The 14,597-nt window shown below is 23.3% G+C and overlaps 1 protein-coding gene across 1 annotated transcript; it reads right to left on the bottom strand.

Annotated features, from left to right (window-relative positions):
• Positions 1-62: 62 nt before the first annotated feature.
• Positions 63-6,130, bottom strand: LOC126904899 (microspherule protein 1). Its single transcript, XM_050684299.1, has 10 exons — positions 5,918-6,130; positions 5,722-5,855; positions 4,688-4,965; positions 3,621-3,839; positions 3,420-3,558; positions 2,743-2,826; positions 2,086-2,212; positions 1,785-1,941; positions 1,505-1,720; positions 63-1,450 (listed from the first exon to the last, which is right to left on the bottom strand). Exons 1-10 carry the CDS (start codon positions 5,989-5,991, stop codon positions 1,067-1,069), a joined length of 1,812 nt encoding a protein of 603 aa, XP_050540256.1. The 5' UTR covers positions 5,992-6,130; the 3' UTR covers positions 63-1,066.
• Between the last annotated feature and the right edge of the window lie 8,467 nt (positions 6,131-14,597).

The raw sequence follows: 14,597 nt of genomic DNA, 5'->3' as shown, positions 1-14,597 counted from the left end.
TGGTAATAAAATAAAAAATTTTATTAAGGAACATCTATAGAATTTCTACAACACGATGATAATATTCACGTACAAAAACATGTATTAAATTTAAAATTATAATTCCAAGATCGTTAAATGAAACTTCATATCTAAAGTATTAATTTTAAGATTTTTTTAAATTTATATATAAAGCTATAAGGCTTTAAGCACGAAGTTACCAGGGAATTTATTTTTCAAGTCTGTAACGAATTTTAAAAACTTTAAATTGCCATAACATTAAGTAGATGATATTAGCAAGTAAGGACAGGTGAAAAAAAATTTCTTTCTTTGTATACATATAAGAAAATAAAAACTAAAAATAAAAAAGAAAGGGGATCATATGCTTTTATGGATACGAAATTAATTCTAAATGATAATTTCACACATAATTTAAAATAAGTTAACAATAAAATTTTTTTTTAAAAATTGTCTAATTTTACAAGTCTATTTCATTATATAAGAAATTTTATTGATATTACTTATAAATAATTAAAACCATAAATTCTAGTTTTTATTTCTAAGTTCTATTAAATTATACAATAAATATAGATTACAGAAACTATATTACTATTAATTATACTTTTATTAGAAGATCATTTATTTTTATTAAAAATATGGAAACATTAAAAAAAAAAAAGAGAGAGAATAAATTTGAAAATAGTATAAATATTAAGTCTTTTGTTAATTACTATTATTTTTCATAAATTATTAATTTTTGTAACTTTTAGAATTGCAGTAAAATATTATTCTTAATAATACTTTATTTAAAAAATGTATTATTGTCTTATTTATAATATAATTTAAGTAACATATTAATAGAAATAATAATTTATTATTTTTTAATAATAGTAATTTGTTACTTTAAGTGGTTTGTAAATTTTATTTTAAGTATATATATATATATATATATCTTTATTATAATTTCAGAATTAAACAAATTTAAAAACCAATAAGATGAAAACTGTACAAAAAAATTGAGTAATGGTAAAAACTATAGTGAAATATAGTTAGCATAATATCATGAGACATGAAGTCATACATTTTTTTAGAATTGTTGTTGTCTTTGATTATGTTCTTCTTCTTCGGCTTCTAATAATTTAAGCTGTTGCTCTAGTTCATCATGCTCTTGTTGGAGTAATTTTTGCCTTTCTTCTTCTATCAATCTCTTATGATGTTCTTCTAACTTTTTCTTTTGTTGTTCTTCAATAATCTTTTGTTGTTGTTGTTTTTGTTCATTTAATTGTGCATTTTTCTCAGCTTTTTCGGCTTTTGTAGCACTTTTTTGGGACTTGTTTTGATTGGCTTGTTTTTGAGGAGTTTGATTAAGTGTTTGAACTTGTAACTGTGATTGATTTAGTTGAATACTATCTTGCTTTATTGTATTAATTAATTGATGATTTATTAAAAAAAGAAATCTCAAACCAGCAATCTAAAAAATAAGATGATATTAAAAGTTATTAAACATAACTATTAAAAATTATACCTCTAATACTGAATTATGATTGAGCCTGCAGCGACTACCAGCTGTTAATGGTTTACCATCTACGTATAAGCATTTTTTCCCCTCACAAACAATTAAAAAATCGCCAGTATTACGAAGTCGTATTGTAGCTTGTCGCCTAGATATTTTCCAAGCAGGTCCTTCGAGCTTCAAATCAACATCAACTTGCTGATACTTTGATGACCTCCCAATAGTAATCTAATAAATAGAAATAATGTTTTATTAACATAATCATAGGAAACTTAATATAATTAAGTCTTACCTCTTTAGATCTCATAAGATATCTAACTAAACGTCCTCGTAAAACTGCTAATGTTTGAGGTTCAAACTCTACCGGATTAATTCCAGTCATTGGAAATACTAAAACTTGAGCTCTAGGAAGTTCATCTTCCAACACTTTCATTTCTTTTTTAACTTTTCTACAATAAATATTGAATATTTGAATACAGGGAAAATATTAATACTTAAGGAAAAGAAATAGGGTACTCGTACACTATTTATTGTTTTTTTTTCATGAAATATAAATTGCTCAAAATTATTTATTAAATATTATAAATACTAACTTATTAGTTAAAGTAAGATGTCTTTCAAGTACTGGATCAGGCATTTCACTTAATAAATGTTGATCATTTAATAGTTCTTCACATTCTGCAAATGTAGGTATATGCTCTGATGTTGACAAAGTAGTAACTTAAAAAATAAAACAATTATATGTAAAACTGTTTGTAAATTTAAAGTAGTAGACTAATAATATATATAATTAGGTTTTATTGCAAAAAAAAAAAAAAGTATATATATTATTTGCATATTACAATTTTTTTATTTGATTGAAAAAACAATCAATTTATAAAATATTTAAAACAATCAATCAATTGTACATAGGAATTAATTGTTTATTTTTATCATTCACTATCTGCTTGAACAATAAAATTAACAAATTAAAAACTAATTAATACATTTTATGTAGGAAAATTACTCATTATGTAGTTTTAAATTGACAATAGCTTAACCTCATTTATTTGATTATTATTTATTGAGTTGACATGTCATTTTTAGTTTTGAATTAAGTGTCTTTTGTATAAACTAATATAGAATGAGTAAAATATCACATACTACTAATTTTCATGTGAAATTTTTACAAACAGTGAGTGAATGGGAAGAAAACAATTATAAAGACTTCTGATATAAAATATTAATAATCTATTCTATTTAAACAATACCTTCTTGTTCGTTATTGAGTATATGAATATTTCTATCTTCAATTGCACTCATTAAAGGCAAAGGGATAGGATTTTCTAATGCACCTAAAAATATAAAATATATTTATAAAAAATATATGTAATAAAGTGTAATTTTATTTATTTATTAAAAATTAATTTGACAAATCTCTAAACACTAAAAAATATAAATAATACAATTAAAATATAAAATATTTTAACAATTTGTCACTTAAATAATTAAATAATTTTTTTAAATTTAATTAATAAAATAACTTTTTTTTATGTAAGCAAACTTTAAATTATATATGCTATTTTCATTGATCATTATTTTTAAATTGAAAATAAAAATTGGCATATTAGCTAAATGACTTTTTAAGATTTTAAATATTTTAACTTTGTTATTTTATGATAGACTCTGTATTACAAAAAATACACTATACACATGTATCTAAATGACAAGCATTCTATACTCAGACTCTCAATCTGTTAAATGATACATTTTGATTGGCTGATAGTTGTTAGCTATGTTCATTCACATCTTTGATATTTTTCATTTGTAAGTAGGTAAAAAATTATAAAACTCTAGTAAAGATGCAGAATCATGAATGAATATTTGAGTTCAAACTGGTGTATTTTTAATTTGAATAGAGTATATATTACATTTTGCTATAACTTACTACATTGATCTGATAATAATGAATAACGTTTCATTAGTTGCCAATGACACATAAGAATCTTTGCAGTTCTTCTACGATGAAATATATTTGGATTTTGAGCAAGTAACTCCTGAAAGGTTTCTATAGTAGGCTGTGAATTCTAAAATATACACAAAATTCAATAAAAGGTCAAAATATTTAACAATTTAACATTTTACATACTGATTGTACTGAAGCTAAAAGTTCTTCTTCAGCAATAGAAAATAATGCTTTTGATTCAATATTAGCTATAGTTTCTGGGTGTAAATTTTTCATAGCAGATACAGCAAGCCTTGAAATTGTGGGATCATATAACAATGCATACCATCTTTGTGCTATTTCTTTGTGAGTAAATCTACAGCTGAATTTTACACCTCTATGAACCATTTGTAGATTGTTAGTCTATGGTTAAAAAATGACACATTTTCATAACATGAATATAGAAGTTAGTATTTGTAAAAAGAAATAATGTGTAATTAGAACTTTCTATCTTTTTAAAAATATAAAATAAACATTATTTAAAATTAAACAATATAAACCAAACATTTATTTAGAATATTAAATTTAAAAAAGTTCTAATCTTTGCTATTATTTTGGATTTGATTTAAAAAATATGATTTCTAATTTAATAAAGTAACTAAACAATTATATTATTTAAATATAGAGTATGTACATTGAATATTAAACTAGAAGTCTATGTTTTTATAAATTTAATATTATTCTATGCTTATACTTTTGTCCTTTCGGTACTTGTTATCCCAAATCTAGCTAATCATAGATACATTTTAGTCTTATTTCATGCCAACATAGATTTTCCTGAATTGTTATCTCTCATAAATTTTAAAACTAAATCACTTGTTACTCTTTACCCTTAGTTATACCTCACTACTCAACATTACAACTGCTTAATTGTTATATAATCCGATTTATGAATGCTGCTAAAACTGAAACTACTTTCTCATTACAGCTCAAAAAATTTAAATTATTTTCTTTTCATTATATATATTTATATGAATGAAAATAATTCCTAAATACTATTACTATATTGTATTATCTACTATATTTAAACTTGTAAATTAGACTTTACCCGTTATATATAATAATAATAGAAATACTTGAGTTATTATTATATGATAACAAATACATGTATGCTTGCTTATTTATTAATTGTAAGCAAATTTTTACTTTTATAAGGCCATCATCAATTTTTTAGTAATAACATTTTTAGTTCATATTTAAAGTGTCGTTACTTGTAAAACACTTTGAATAAGCATAAGATCATCAGTAGGTTTCCAGCGACCCAAATCTTTGTTTAAATGTTTTTGCTTTCTTGACCTATTTCTATATGAAGATGATGAAACAGATGACGTTGAAGCAACTGTAGCATAAGAATTTAATGTAGATGCATGTAATGACATTCTACTAGACGGAACTTTTCGTGGTGGAGCACTAGAAATAGATGGAACTGAATTTACAGGAAGTCCTATTTCAGGAATACTATTTACAGGAGACATAACATTGTCTAACTCTATAACATAAAAATTAAAATATTGATAATTTTATAATAAATTTCAGGTAACTGTATCTAATTATTTAACAAAGGAAAAATGATATATAATACAAAATAAATGATGGTTTAAATTAACTATCATGTAAGAATGTTACATTTTAAATATGGAATAGTTCTGAGGCAAAAGGTTTAATTTTTAAACAATGACTATTTAAAGAAAATTCACTAACATTTTTTATTAAAAAATTATTGAAAATTGCTCAAATTTTAAGAAACTATATTTTTTTTATAAAAAAAAAAAAATGAATTATTAAGCTTAATAGAATTTATTAATTAATTTATAAAATATTAAATGTATCTAATTTAAATTTTTTTTCTTTTATAATAAAAAAATACATTGATAGTTACATTATAATCATAATTTTTAGTTAAAAATAGTAATATATAAATTTTTAATATAAATCAAGAAATTTTATTGATTTAGAAAAAAAAATTATTATAATATTTGTCCATTAAATTGAAAAATTAATATGTGCAAGTTCTTTTTTTTTAATTAAAATAAAGCCGTAATTACATGTATATCACAATGAAATAGTTGTTCAAATAATTAGATTAGATTTACAATGAAAGTGAATAAAAGTTGGTGACTAGTACATAAATTACAGATATTATATTACGTCAAATAGTTTGATAGCCTTGAGGAATTTTGTCATCTTTTTTGTGTAATATCTAGATTATGTTTTTCACATAAATAAATGAATGCAAATTAATTACCTGTAGCTGAAGTTGTTAGATTTAATGATTGGGTGCGGGATCGTTGTGCCTTGGGCATAGGTGAGCCAAAGGCTACACCAAGACTCGATTCAACTAATTCATCGTCAAACTTTCTTCTCTTTATGGATCGGGAACTAAATTTTAATAAAGTTAAAACAAAATGTTTCGGTATATGTTACAAAATTATTTCGTTTACCTTCGACGCTTTGAACTGTCATCCATTGCTGTAATGTTACCATCATTAAGACTATGGTTAGAACACGATGCCATCTTTTAGCATACATCAACAACTTACAAAAAAATTATTAATAAATTTATATCTTATAGTTTTTGTGAATAAAATTTTTAAGTAAAATAGTTTAAAAATTGTATACATCAATTTAATCAAAACACAACTCAATACGTAAACGACTATTTGTTAAGATAGCCGCTTTGTGATACTACATAATGCCGCAATTATTGATACTCGACAGTGTTACCACAACATATTATACCTAAATTATTTAATATCCAATCACTGAATTCACATAAGCTAACATGAAAATATTCATGATATATTACATAAGTTTCTAAAGCTAAAACATCATAATTTAAATTTTATTAAAAAAGATATCAACAAACTTATTTAAATCACACTTGGATCATATTATATCTCCTCAACTGTATAAAGCTGTTTATAAACACTTTTATTAGTACAATTTAATATATTACTCGGTCATAACTAATTTTTCATTGTTCTCTAATCATGGCAGCTCAAAAAACTAATTTATTTTGATAACCGAACTATGTCCGGTTATCTATTTATTACTTAAGTACCATGAATGTAACTTCTTTTTAATTGGTGTCGTTTTAAAAAACAGTATCTATTACAGTCAAAATCTATCCTCTGAGGAGAATGATTATTTTTTATTTAGGGAATAGATATTTTATATACTTATATTTTTTTATTATCAACGACAAATTTTTTACCATGCGCAACTCAAAAAATAATATTACTCTACGGTGCAACTCGTATATTAATGTTAACAATTTCATACTTTCAGTGTAAATTTTCTTTGAAGCTTGATTGGGGGTAGACCACAGCTATAGACACTATGTTATCTATAGCCGTGGGAGATTTAACCCTTAAGCCTTCTCCTTAGATAATACGTTAACTATACAGACCAACATTTTTTTTCCAATTCATTATTATGATCTTGACACAAAAAATTGTTTTATTGTGACAGTAATGTTGTTCGGTTCATTTCATGTATAGGATGATAAATTTTCGAACCAAACATTGGATATAATCTGAATTCAATAATCTGTAAACAACTTTTTAAATTGAGTTTAAGGTGATTCGGTATTTTTGTTTTATAAGTTTAATTGGGTTCATTATTACAAACATTTTATTTCATTATACTAATAATGTATAATTAATCATTATATAGGAAAGAGATTAAGAATAAAATAACTACCTAAACTAAAAAAAATCTATTCAGTCATCCAACGGTCGGAAATAAAATATATTTGACATCTAATTTTAACTAGGTATTATTTAGTTAAAATAGAATATCTATTATGTAGCATTTAAATCGATGTGTTTACTAGTATATGTATTGATTACATAATGTTGACCACGGACAAGAATTCTAAAAGAAACCTTATATAAATATAGAGTCTAATTTTCTATTGGTAATGCATACTACTAACCTGATTGTAGAGCAAAATAAAACAATATGAGTTTGAAACAAATGACAGTTGAACTGTTATTATGTAACATATTTTTTTTTATTGAAAATAGTGTAATCAATTTTAATTAATTAATATAGATTCTACTATTCCTAATTCAGCTCATTTTTTTCAAAAGAGGTACGTACGGTTCTGATATACAGTGTTTAGTAAGTAATGAATCAGGTCAATTGTTATAATCAATTTGATTAATAGATACAGTTTCCTTACTTAACACCCCATAAAAGTCAAAACTATACTATGATAATATAAAAATGACATATTTGGACTTTTATAAAGATTGTATTATTTTTGTTTTTAACAAATGCCACAACTCCACCTTAAATTTTAATATGCACAACTAACGCTAGATAAAGTTTATTTACAAATGCATGCCTAAGAGAGAAGATAGAGTAAAAACCCTCTACGACAAAAATAACGCATAAATAGTATAATTTGGAAGCGAAAGTAAAATAATTTTCTATGTACACTTCTCTCTAAATACTAAACATACAATAGTATAATAAGTAATAGTATATAATATATAGTAAGTTTATAGAAAAAAACAGTCTTAAAAATGTTATACACATTGTAATGTGTTGTAGCAATATTTTGTTTAATTGTTTAATTTATTTGAAAAATAAATTCTATAAAATCTTTTAAAAATTAAATCAATTATATGTTTATACACTCATGTAAATTTTACTGAATTATGATAAGTAAAATTTATACAATGATTCAAGACTTACTTCCAGAAATTTTTAGAAAAACTGTAGAATGATTGTGAAAATGTAAAAAAAAAATGAAGACATTTTCTATTTTTATAACATTGTATAATACCTGCTATCTACAATTATTATACAAGTTCTCACAGATTTTCAAAAATTTTTAATACAATTTATAGAAGATATAATTTAATTTCTGTCCTCTCTTAAAAATAATTCCATATAACTATAAATGATTTTAATTTTTAGTCTTTGATAGAAATAGGGAGAAGGAGAATTAACCCCCTAAAGCCTAGTCAATTTATGCCTACGAAAAGTATGGCAAATAAATAATGCATATCTTTAATATGCCATTAAGTACAATAGAAAAAAAAAAAGATGTTTAAGAATTAAACATAAATTATAATTTTTTTAAAACTATACGATTAATTATGTTTGAATTCCAATGTTAGTAGAATTATAAATAAGGAAAGATAAATTAGTTGAACATTTTTATATCTTCTAAATTTAAATTAAGTACAACGTAATATTTAAACATTAAAAAAAAATAGTAACCAAAAGTTTATATCTTGTAATGAAGTACTAAAATTATTTTTGTTTTAATTTTTACTACAGTCGACACGTGATTTATATCATATTTAAACTTCTCAAAAATCGATGCTCTACCAATCAAATATTTAGCAGGGCATAATTTATGAATTCAATGACTTGCGAACATAGCATACGAATAATTATTCATTTGTTAAAATATTCCCATTGTTAAAAATATAAATATTGTAACAGTGGAAGAAAGAATTGTAATGAAGAGCTAAAGGAATCATTGTAACAGAATACGAAATATTTTTAAATATACATAGTGGTTAGCTAAAATGAAATCAAATACAAAAGTTTCTAAAAAGTAATTCGGTAAAACTTATAAAAAATATTTTATGCGCTAAATTTTATTTATATTCTGAATCAGAGAAGTATTTTATAAAAAAAATTTAATTTAAAAAAATCTTTGTTAAAGTATAAAGTGGTTATACAAAATTAAGAAAAACCTGAATTTCCCCTCGTTTCTAACAAAAAATATAACTTTTTGTTCAGTTGTGACAACAGTTTATCCGCTTTTTTTTTATTAATTATTCACACGAGATTGTATGTATTATATATTTATAATATTAATAATTATAAAACGTAGTAAAAAAAATTCTGTTTCAAAACTATCTATTAATATTTTTTTAAATTTGTAAAACGCAGCAAAACATGCAGCAGTAATTGACAACATAAAACATTTAATTAGTTTCTATGGCTTATGAGCTACCTATCATTGGTCATGATCAATTGTACTTGTTATAATAGGTACGTGTGTTAGTTACTATAGAAATTGTATTTTTTTAAACTATTACAAAGCAGTAAATATAATTTAATTTTTATGGAAATCTTCAGTTTTTGCAAATCAGAACAAGTTTGTGTCTAGTTGTGTGTATTTATTCAAGTGTCAATTTTTTTTTATATATTGCGAAGTAGTCCACGACCTTTTGACAAGTCTAATAACTTATTTTCTACTGAATATTTTACGTTGCTATTTTTAAAATTATTATTATATTTTTGAACTATAAAAATATCATAAAAAATAATATTCTTTAAATTGTAGACAATTTTTTTTAAATTTCTGAAAAATGTAAAAAAAATATATATATCATAATGGTGACTTATTAGAGTAGATCTTACGATCTTATGAAAATACTAGATAATGAAATTATTTTTTATTGCTTCTAATTAAATTTCTATAATTTTAAAATTTTGTAAAAGTTTAAATATTTTTATGTTTCTTTTACGGTAATATGAGTTAGTTCATCTAGTAAAAAAAGATAGAAGTAGAGCATATTTTACAATTATACATTAGAAGTTTTTCAATTCTCATGAAAAAAGTTACAATTTTACATTTCAATCATAATTCCAATAATTAGCAAAAAAAAAATAATGCGTTTTATTAGTACTTAACTCGATACATATTTCAATATTTGATACCGTAAAATAAATACATGTAAACTTTAATTTTCACAAATTTTTAAATACTACATAAAATTTACTACTTATCTTTTAATAAGATATTATTAAAAGTTATGTTTTTAATTGTTAGTAATAATTATTGTATTATGTATAAACTATGTTGTACTAAATTTGTACTATTGTGGGCGTAAATATAATATAAACAATTTTATTTTTCTTAAATTTACTCAAAAAAATGGCTATTTTGACATTTAGGCAAGTATAAAAAAAATATTTACTTCCAATGAATTTATTAGATTTTCTTATGATATTATCATAGTATACAAAAAAAATAGCATTTTATAATTTATATTTATTAATATCAAAATACATTTTTTAAATTCTAATATTGTAAGTTTTTCATAAGACATATTAATATTTTCTATGACAATAAAACTAAAAATGAAAGATTTAATTTAATTATACTTTGAGGTTATCAATAATTAATAATTTTCTTTGAATAAAATTTGTTTTCGTATTCTTATCGGTTGTAAAACATGATATACGAAAAAAAAATTACAAGATTTACTTTTTTGATCATGAATATTATTTAAAGCCTTACTCCCCAATTAGGGTGCTAAAATTTTAGCTTCGATGCGAAGCTGAGAAAGTATTGGTTTTACTATGTGTTTTTTTTTTTTGTGTGTCTGTTACCACTTTTTCTCAGCTCTCACCGAACGGATTTCTTTCAACGATATGTCAAAAGATCACAAATCGTATCTAGTCGAAAACATTACCCTCAAAAATTGAAAAAATTTCCCTCGTTCCTCGTAAATAGGGAAATCTCCAAAAAAATTACAAATTTTAAAATTGCTAATTATCGAAATTTAATCAATTTTTTTTACTTAAAATTGCCATAACTTTTTCATAAATGAACAAAGCAATACATATATTTTTTTTTTATAGATGCTTGATGTCTTTACCTATCATTGGATATATTTTTTTATAAATTTAACCCTTTACCTGCCCAGAAGGGGGATTCAAAATGACAACTTTTTCAACTAACCTTTTAAAATTGTACCGGAAAGTCTGACACTTTTATATATATCTTAAATTAAAGCTAATGTAATATACTTTATTATGGAATAAAAAAAAATTTTGGACTTTATTTTGTCTTCACGGTGAAAACAGGCATCAAAGTTAATAAAAAAAATACGATTTTTGTAAAAATATTCTTTTTTATATTTTTAACTTAATAACTTTTTGAAAAATGTATGGATCAACACAATTTTTTTATGAGAAATAATATTTTTTAATAATCCTTTTTTCATTCAACATACTTTATCTTAATCAGGATATTAATAAGGAAATAGCAGATCATGTAGCTTTTTAAATAATCCACTAATTTTTTAAAATTAAACACTATCTATAGATTTATATCGAAGCGTTTTTTTTTATAGTGATTTTAATCACTGTCAGATATCATTATACTTGATCTAACTATGCCACGTCACCACTGTGCCGCGATCCCCCTGTGCTGGGTTTTTTTTTATAGCTACATTTCGCATAAATCTTAAATACGGTTCTTTATTTACTTAAAAAATACTTTTCTGGTATTATTCATTCTGATTTTTGGAAATTAAAAAATGCAAACCAAGAGAAGAAAACATTTTTTTGATTTTTCAACTCGTTACTTTGAAAAGTAAGGGCATTAATTTATGACTGAAAATTAATTATCAACTCATATTATCTTTAATTGCACCAATGTATTTTAAATAGTCGCTTACAAACATACTAAAAATTTGTTAAACATTTTTTTCTTACAAATTGCCTAAATTAAAGTACTTTTATTTAAAAATGAACTAAATATAACAGAATAGATAAAAAATATATTATGAAAATGTTTATAGAAGACAATAAACAAAATATACTTATTTTACTTCAACTTGAACTATTATTATAATAACCTAATCTTATATGAATTTAAGCAAAAAGACTTGTATTATTTTTAACAGTCGCGTGATTAGCGGGTAGGCAGGACAGGGCCGCACCAATCCTGTTTTTAGAGCAATTTTTAGGTATAGTATTTATAAAATGTTTAATTTTCAAATAATGACCCAATAAAAATTTCCTAGAGACAGGTATTCAAAAATTTAGTGCTCGAGTGCATGGGTTGCCGCCTTCACAACATATTTTTTTGGTCCTAAAAAAATTATATAATATTTATAAATGATTAGATAAATTAAATATTGCTATGTAAAAATCAAATGCCTCTAGCCTCCCCTAAGTACGTCTATGCTTACAGAGACTGAACCTCATACTATAGATCCAAATTTTAATAACCGATTTTATCCTAAAATTTAAATAATCTAAAAAATAACGATAAGATGTAAATATAATATTGGAGTATAAAAATTCATTAAATTATTTGAATTACCAAATTGTATTATTGATTTCCGAATCGTAAATGGGTAATGAAAGGTCGCGTCGACTAATTAAAATTACGTTTATGTCATAGTTTTTTAAATATGTTTTATACTTGGAATATTGTTTTATTAGAAAGTAAATTTACTTGCGCTCTAAAATTATTCATTAAAGAGCACCTAAAACAATAAACATTAAAATACCTAATAGAAATATTAATGTACTTTTTGAATTTTATGTTAGTGTACATAATAAAAGTTTATATATGTATTTCAAATGTTTTAAATTTATTGAAAATATTTTGCAGATTATAATTATTTTATGATGACGTTAGAAAACTTATAACACTTAAAAACAACTTTTAATTTTTCTACGCTGAAATTTAGTAATCTTCAACTTACGTTGTAAAATGTATGATACTTTTTAATAAAACAATTTAAACTATATTTCAACGCTACAGAAATATTTAAACTGAAAAATTTAGAACAGTAGGCCATTATGATTAGTCGATAAGCCAACAATAATCTAGATGAAATATTTTAAGCGAATGTTCTACATTTGGAATAATCTGATTTTTTATTTAAGTACATAAACTTGAATAATATTATAGTTTGATTTCGCAGATATTACTATAAGTGATACTTAAAAAAAATTACTTTTTCAATTGAAGTATGATCAGTTCTAGTGCAAACAATACTACAAAAATATAGTACCGTTTCTTTATTACATCTATACATAATACATAAAATAATGATTGTCGATGAACTATTATATTAATTTCTCTATCAACAGATTTTTTAAATCCATTTTTAATAACATGGTTCTATTTCTTAAAAACTTTAAAACAGCAAATAGTATTAACTGTGAATCTCTGTGTAAGAATAATGCTACTCATTAATCAAATGTAAATACTGCAGCTTAATAATATTTAATAATCATTGTAGAATCACAATAGACATAGAAAATTTGTATAACTCTAATTTTAACAAGCGTAATACTTTATCTACAAGAAGTTGACTAATAAATGACTTTGTGTAGTCATTTGTGTAGTTCATTTTCTGCCAAGTACTTGAATCACTAATGCACTATTTTTTAAATATTGCTACAAAAAAATAAAAATCAATTATAGTTACGTATATCCTTTTATAAATATAAAGGGTTTTTTGCTTATTAGATTAATAAAAACCAACAAACTAGATATGTAAATAATTTCCTTTTATTAAAAAAAAAAGAAATAATAAAATTTTAGGGCATAATAGATAAAATTGTCTTTTTCTTTGCTTATAAATCCAAGAAAAATGCATTACTTTACCAACCATTTGTCTACATGGCGGCTCTAGTATAGTGATACTACAGGACCAAGTCGGCAACCGCTATTTGCCCACTATACTAGTACGTGCCAGATTGTATAGTACATTACAGTAATGAGGATACCAGAATCGAAAAATGTTATCAGACCAAACAAACAGACATGTCACGACCCTTGGTAAATTTATGATAAGAATGATGCCAGTCAGCGCTAAAGGAGTGAATTGTGATTGAACCTTTTTCATACTATACAATTCATAACACGACCAAAAAGGGAGTTGCTGTCCATTATAATTTAAGAAGTTTAAAAATTTTAAAAATAATTTTTATTTTTTTAGTATCTTTATGAAATAAATTTTAATAAAATCATAGTTAAGTATGAATGTTGCGTATTTAATATTATTTCAAGTGTATTCTTAACAACGATAGAAATACAATCTAAACAGCATATTAAAATAAAATTTGAATAATACTATATATTAAGCTATTCTACTATAAAAATCAATAACATTTCTATACGATTATAAATAAATTTTTCATAATTTTACGCGTAGAAATAAAAATAACAAATTATTTCGATGTCTTCATATTTGCGCCATTGTTTATAATTCCATTTGTAAAAATATACAAAATGGCGTATAAATTTTACTAATTATAAACGTTTTATGAGCTACAAAACGTAAACGTATATTAATATACTACCATTGGTCATCGTTATAAATGAATTAAACATAT

Source organism: Daktulosphaira vitifoliae, unplaced genomic scaffold (genome assembly GCF_025091365.1).
Source record: "Daktulosphaira vitifoliae isolate Bord-2020 unplaced genomic scaffold, ASM2509136v1 Scaffold_4, whole genome shotgun sequence".
In the NCBI taxonomy this organism is placed as follows: Eukaryota; Metazoa; Arthropoda; class Insecta; order Hemiptera; family Phylloxeridae; genus Daktulosphaira; species Daktulosphaira vitifoliae.
The sequence above is the reverse complement of the archived record's forward strand: the minus strand, read 5'-3'. Positions and strand labels throughout refer to the sequence as shown.

Excerpts from the sequence above, each read along its gene's own strand:
- LOC126904899 (XM_050684299.1), bottom strand. The coding sequence starts at position 5,991 with ATGGCATCGTGTTCTAACCATAGTCTTAATGATGGTAACATTACAGCA. Across the intron at positions 3,559-3,620 it reads TTTTAGCTTCAGTACAATCA|AATTCACAGCCTACTATAGA; the intron begins GTATGTAAAATG and ends TGTATATTTTAG. Across the intron at positions 2,827-3,419 it reads ATTATTATCAGATCAATGTA|GTGCATTAGAAAATCCTATC; the intron begins GTAAGTTATAGC and ends TTATATTTTTAG.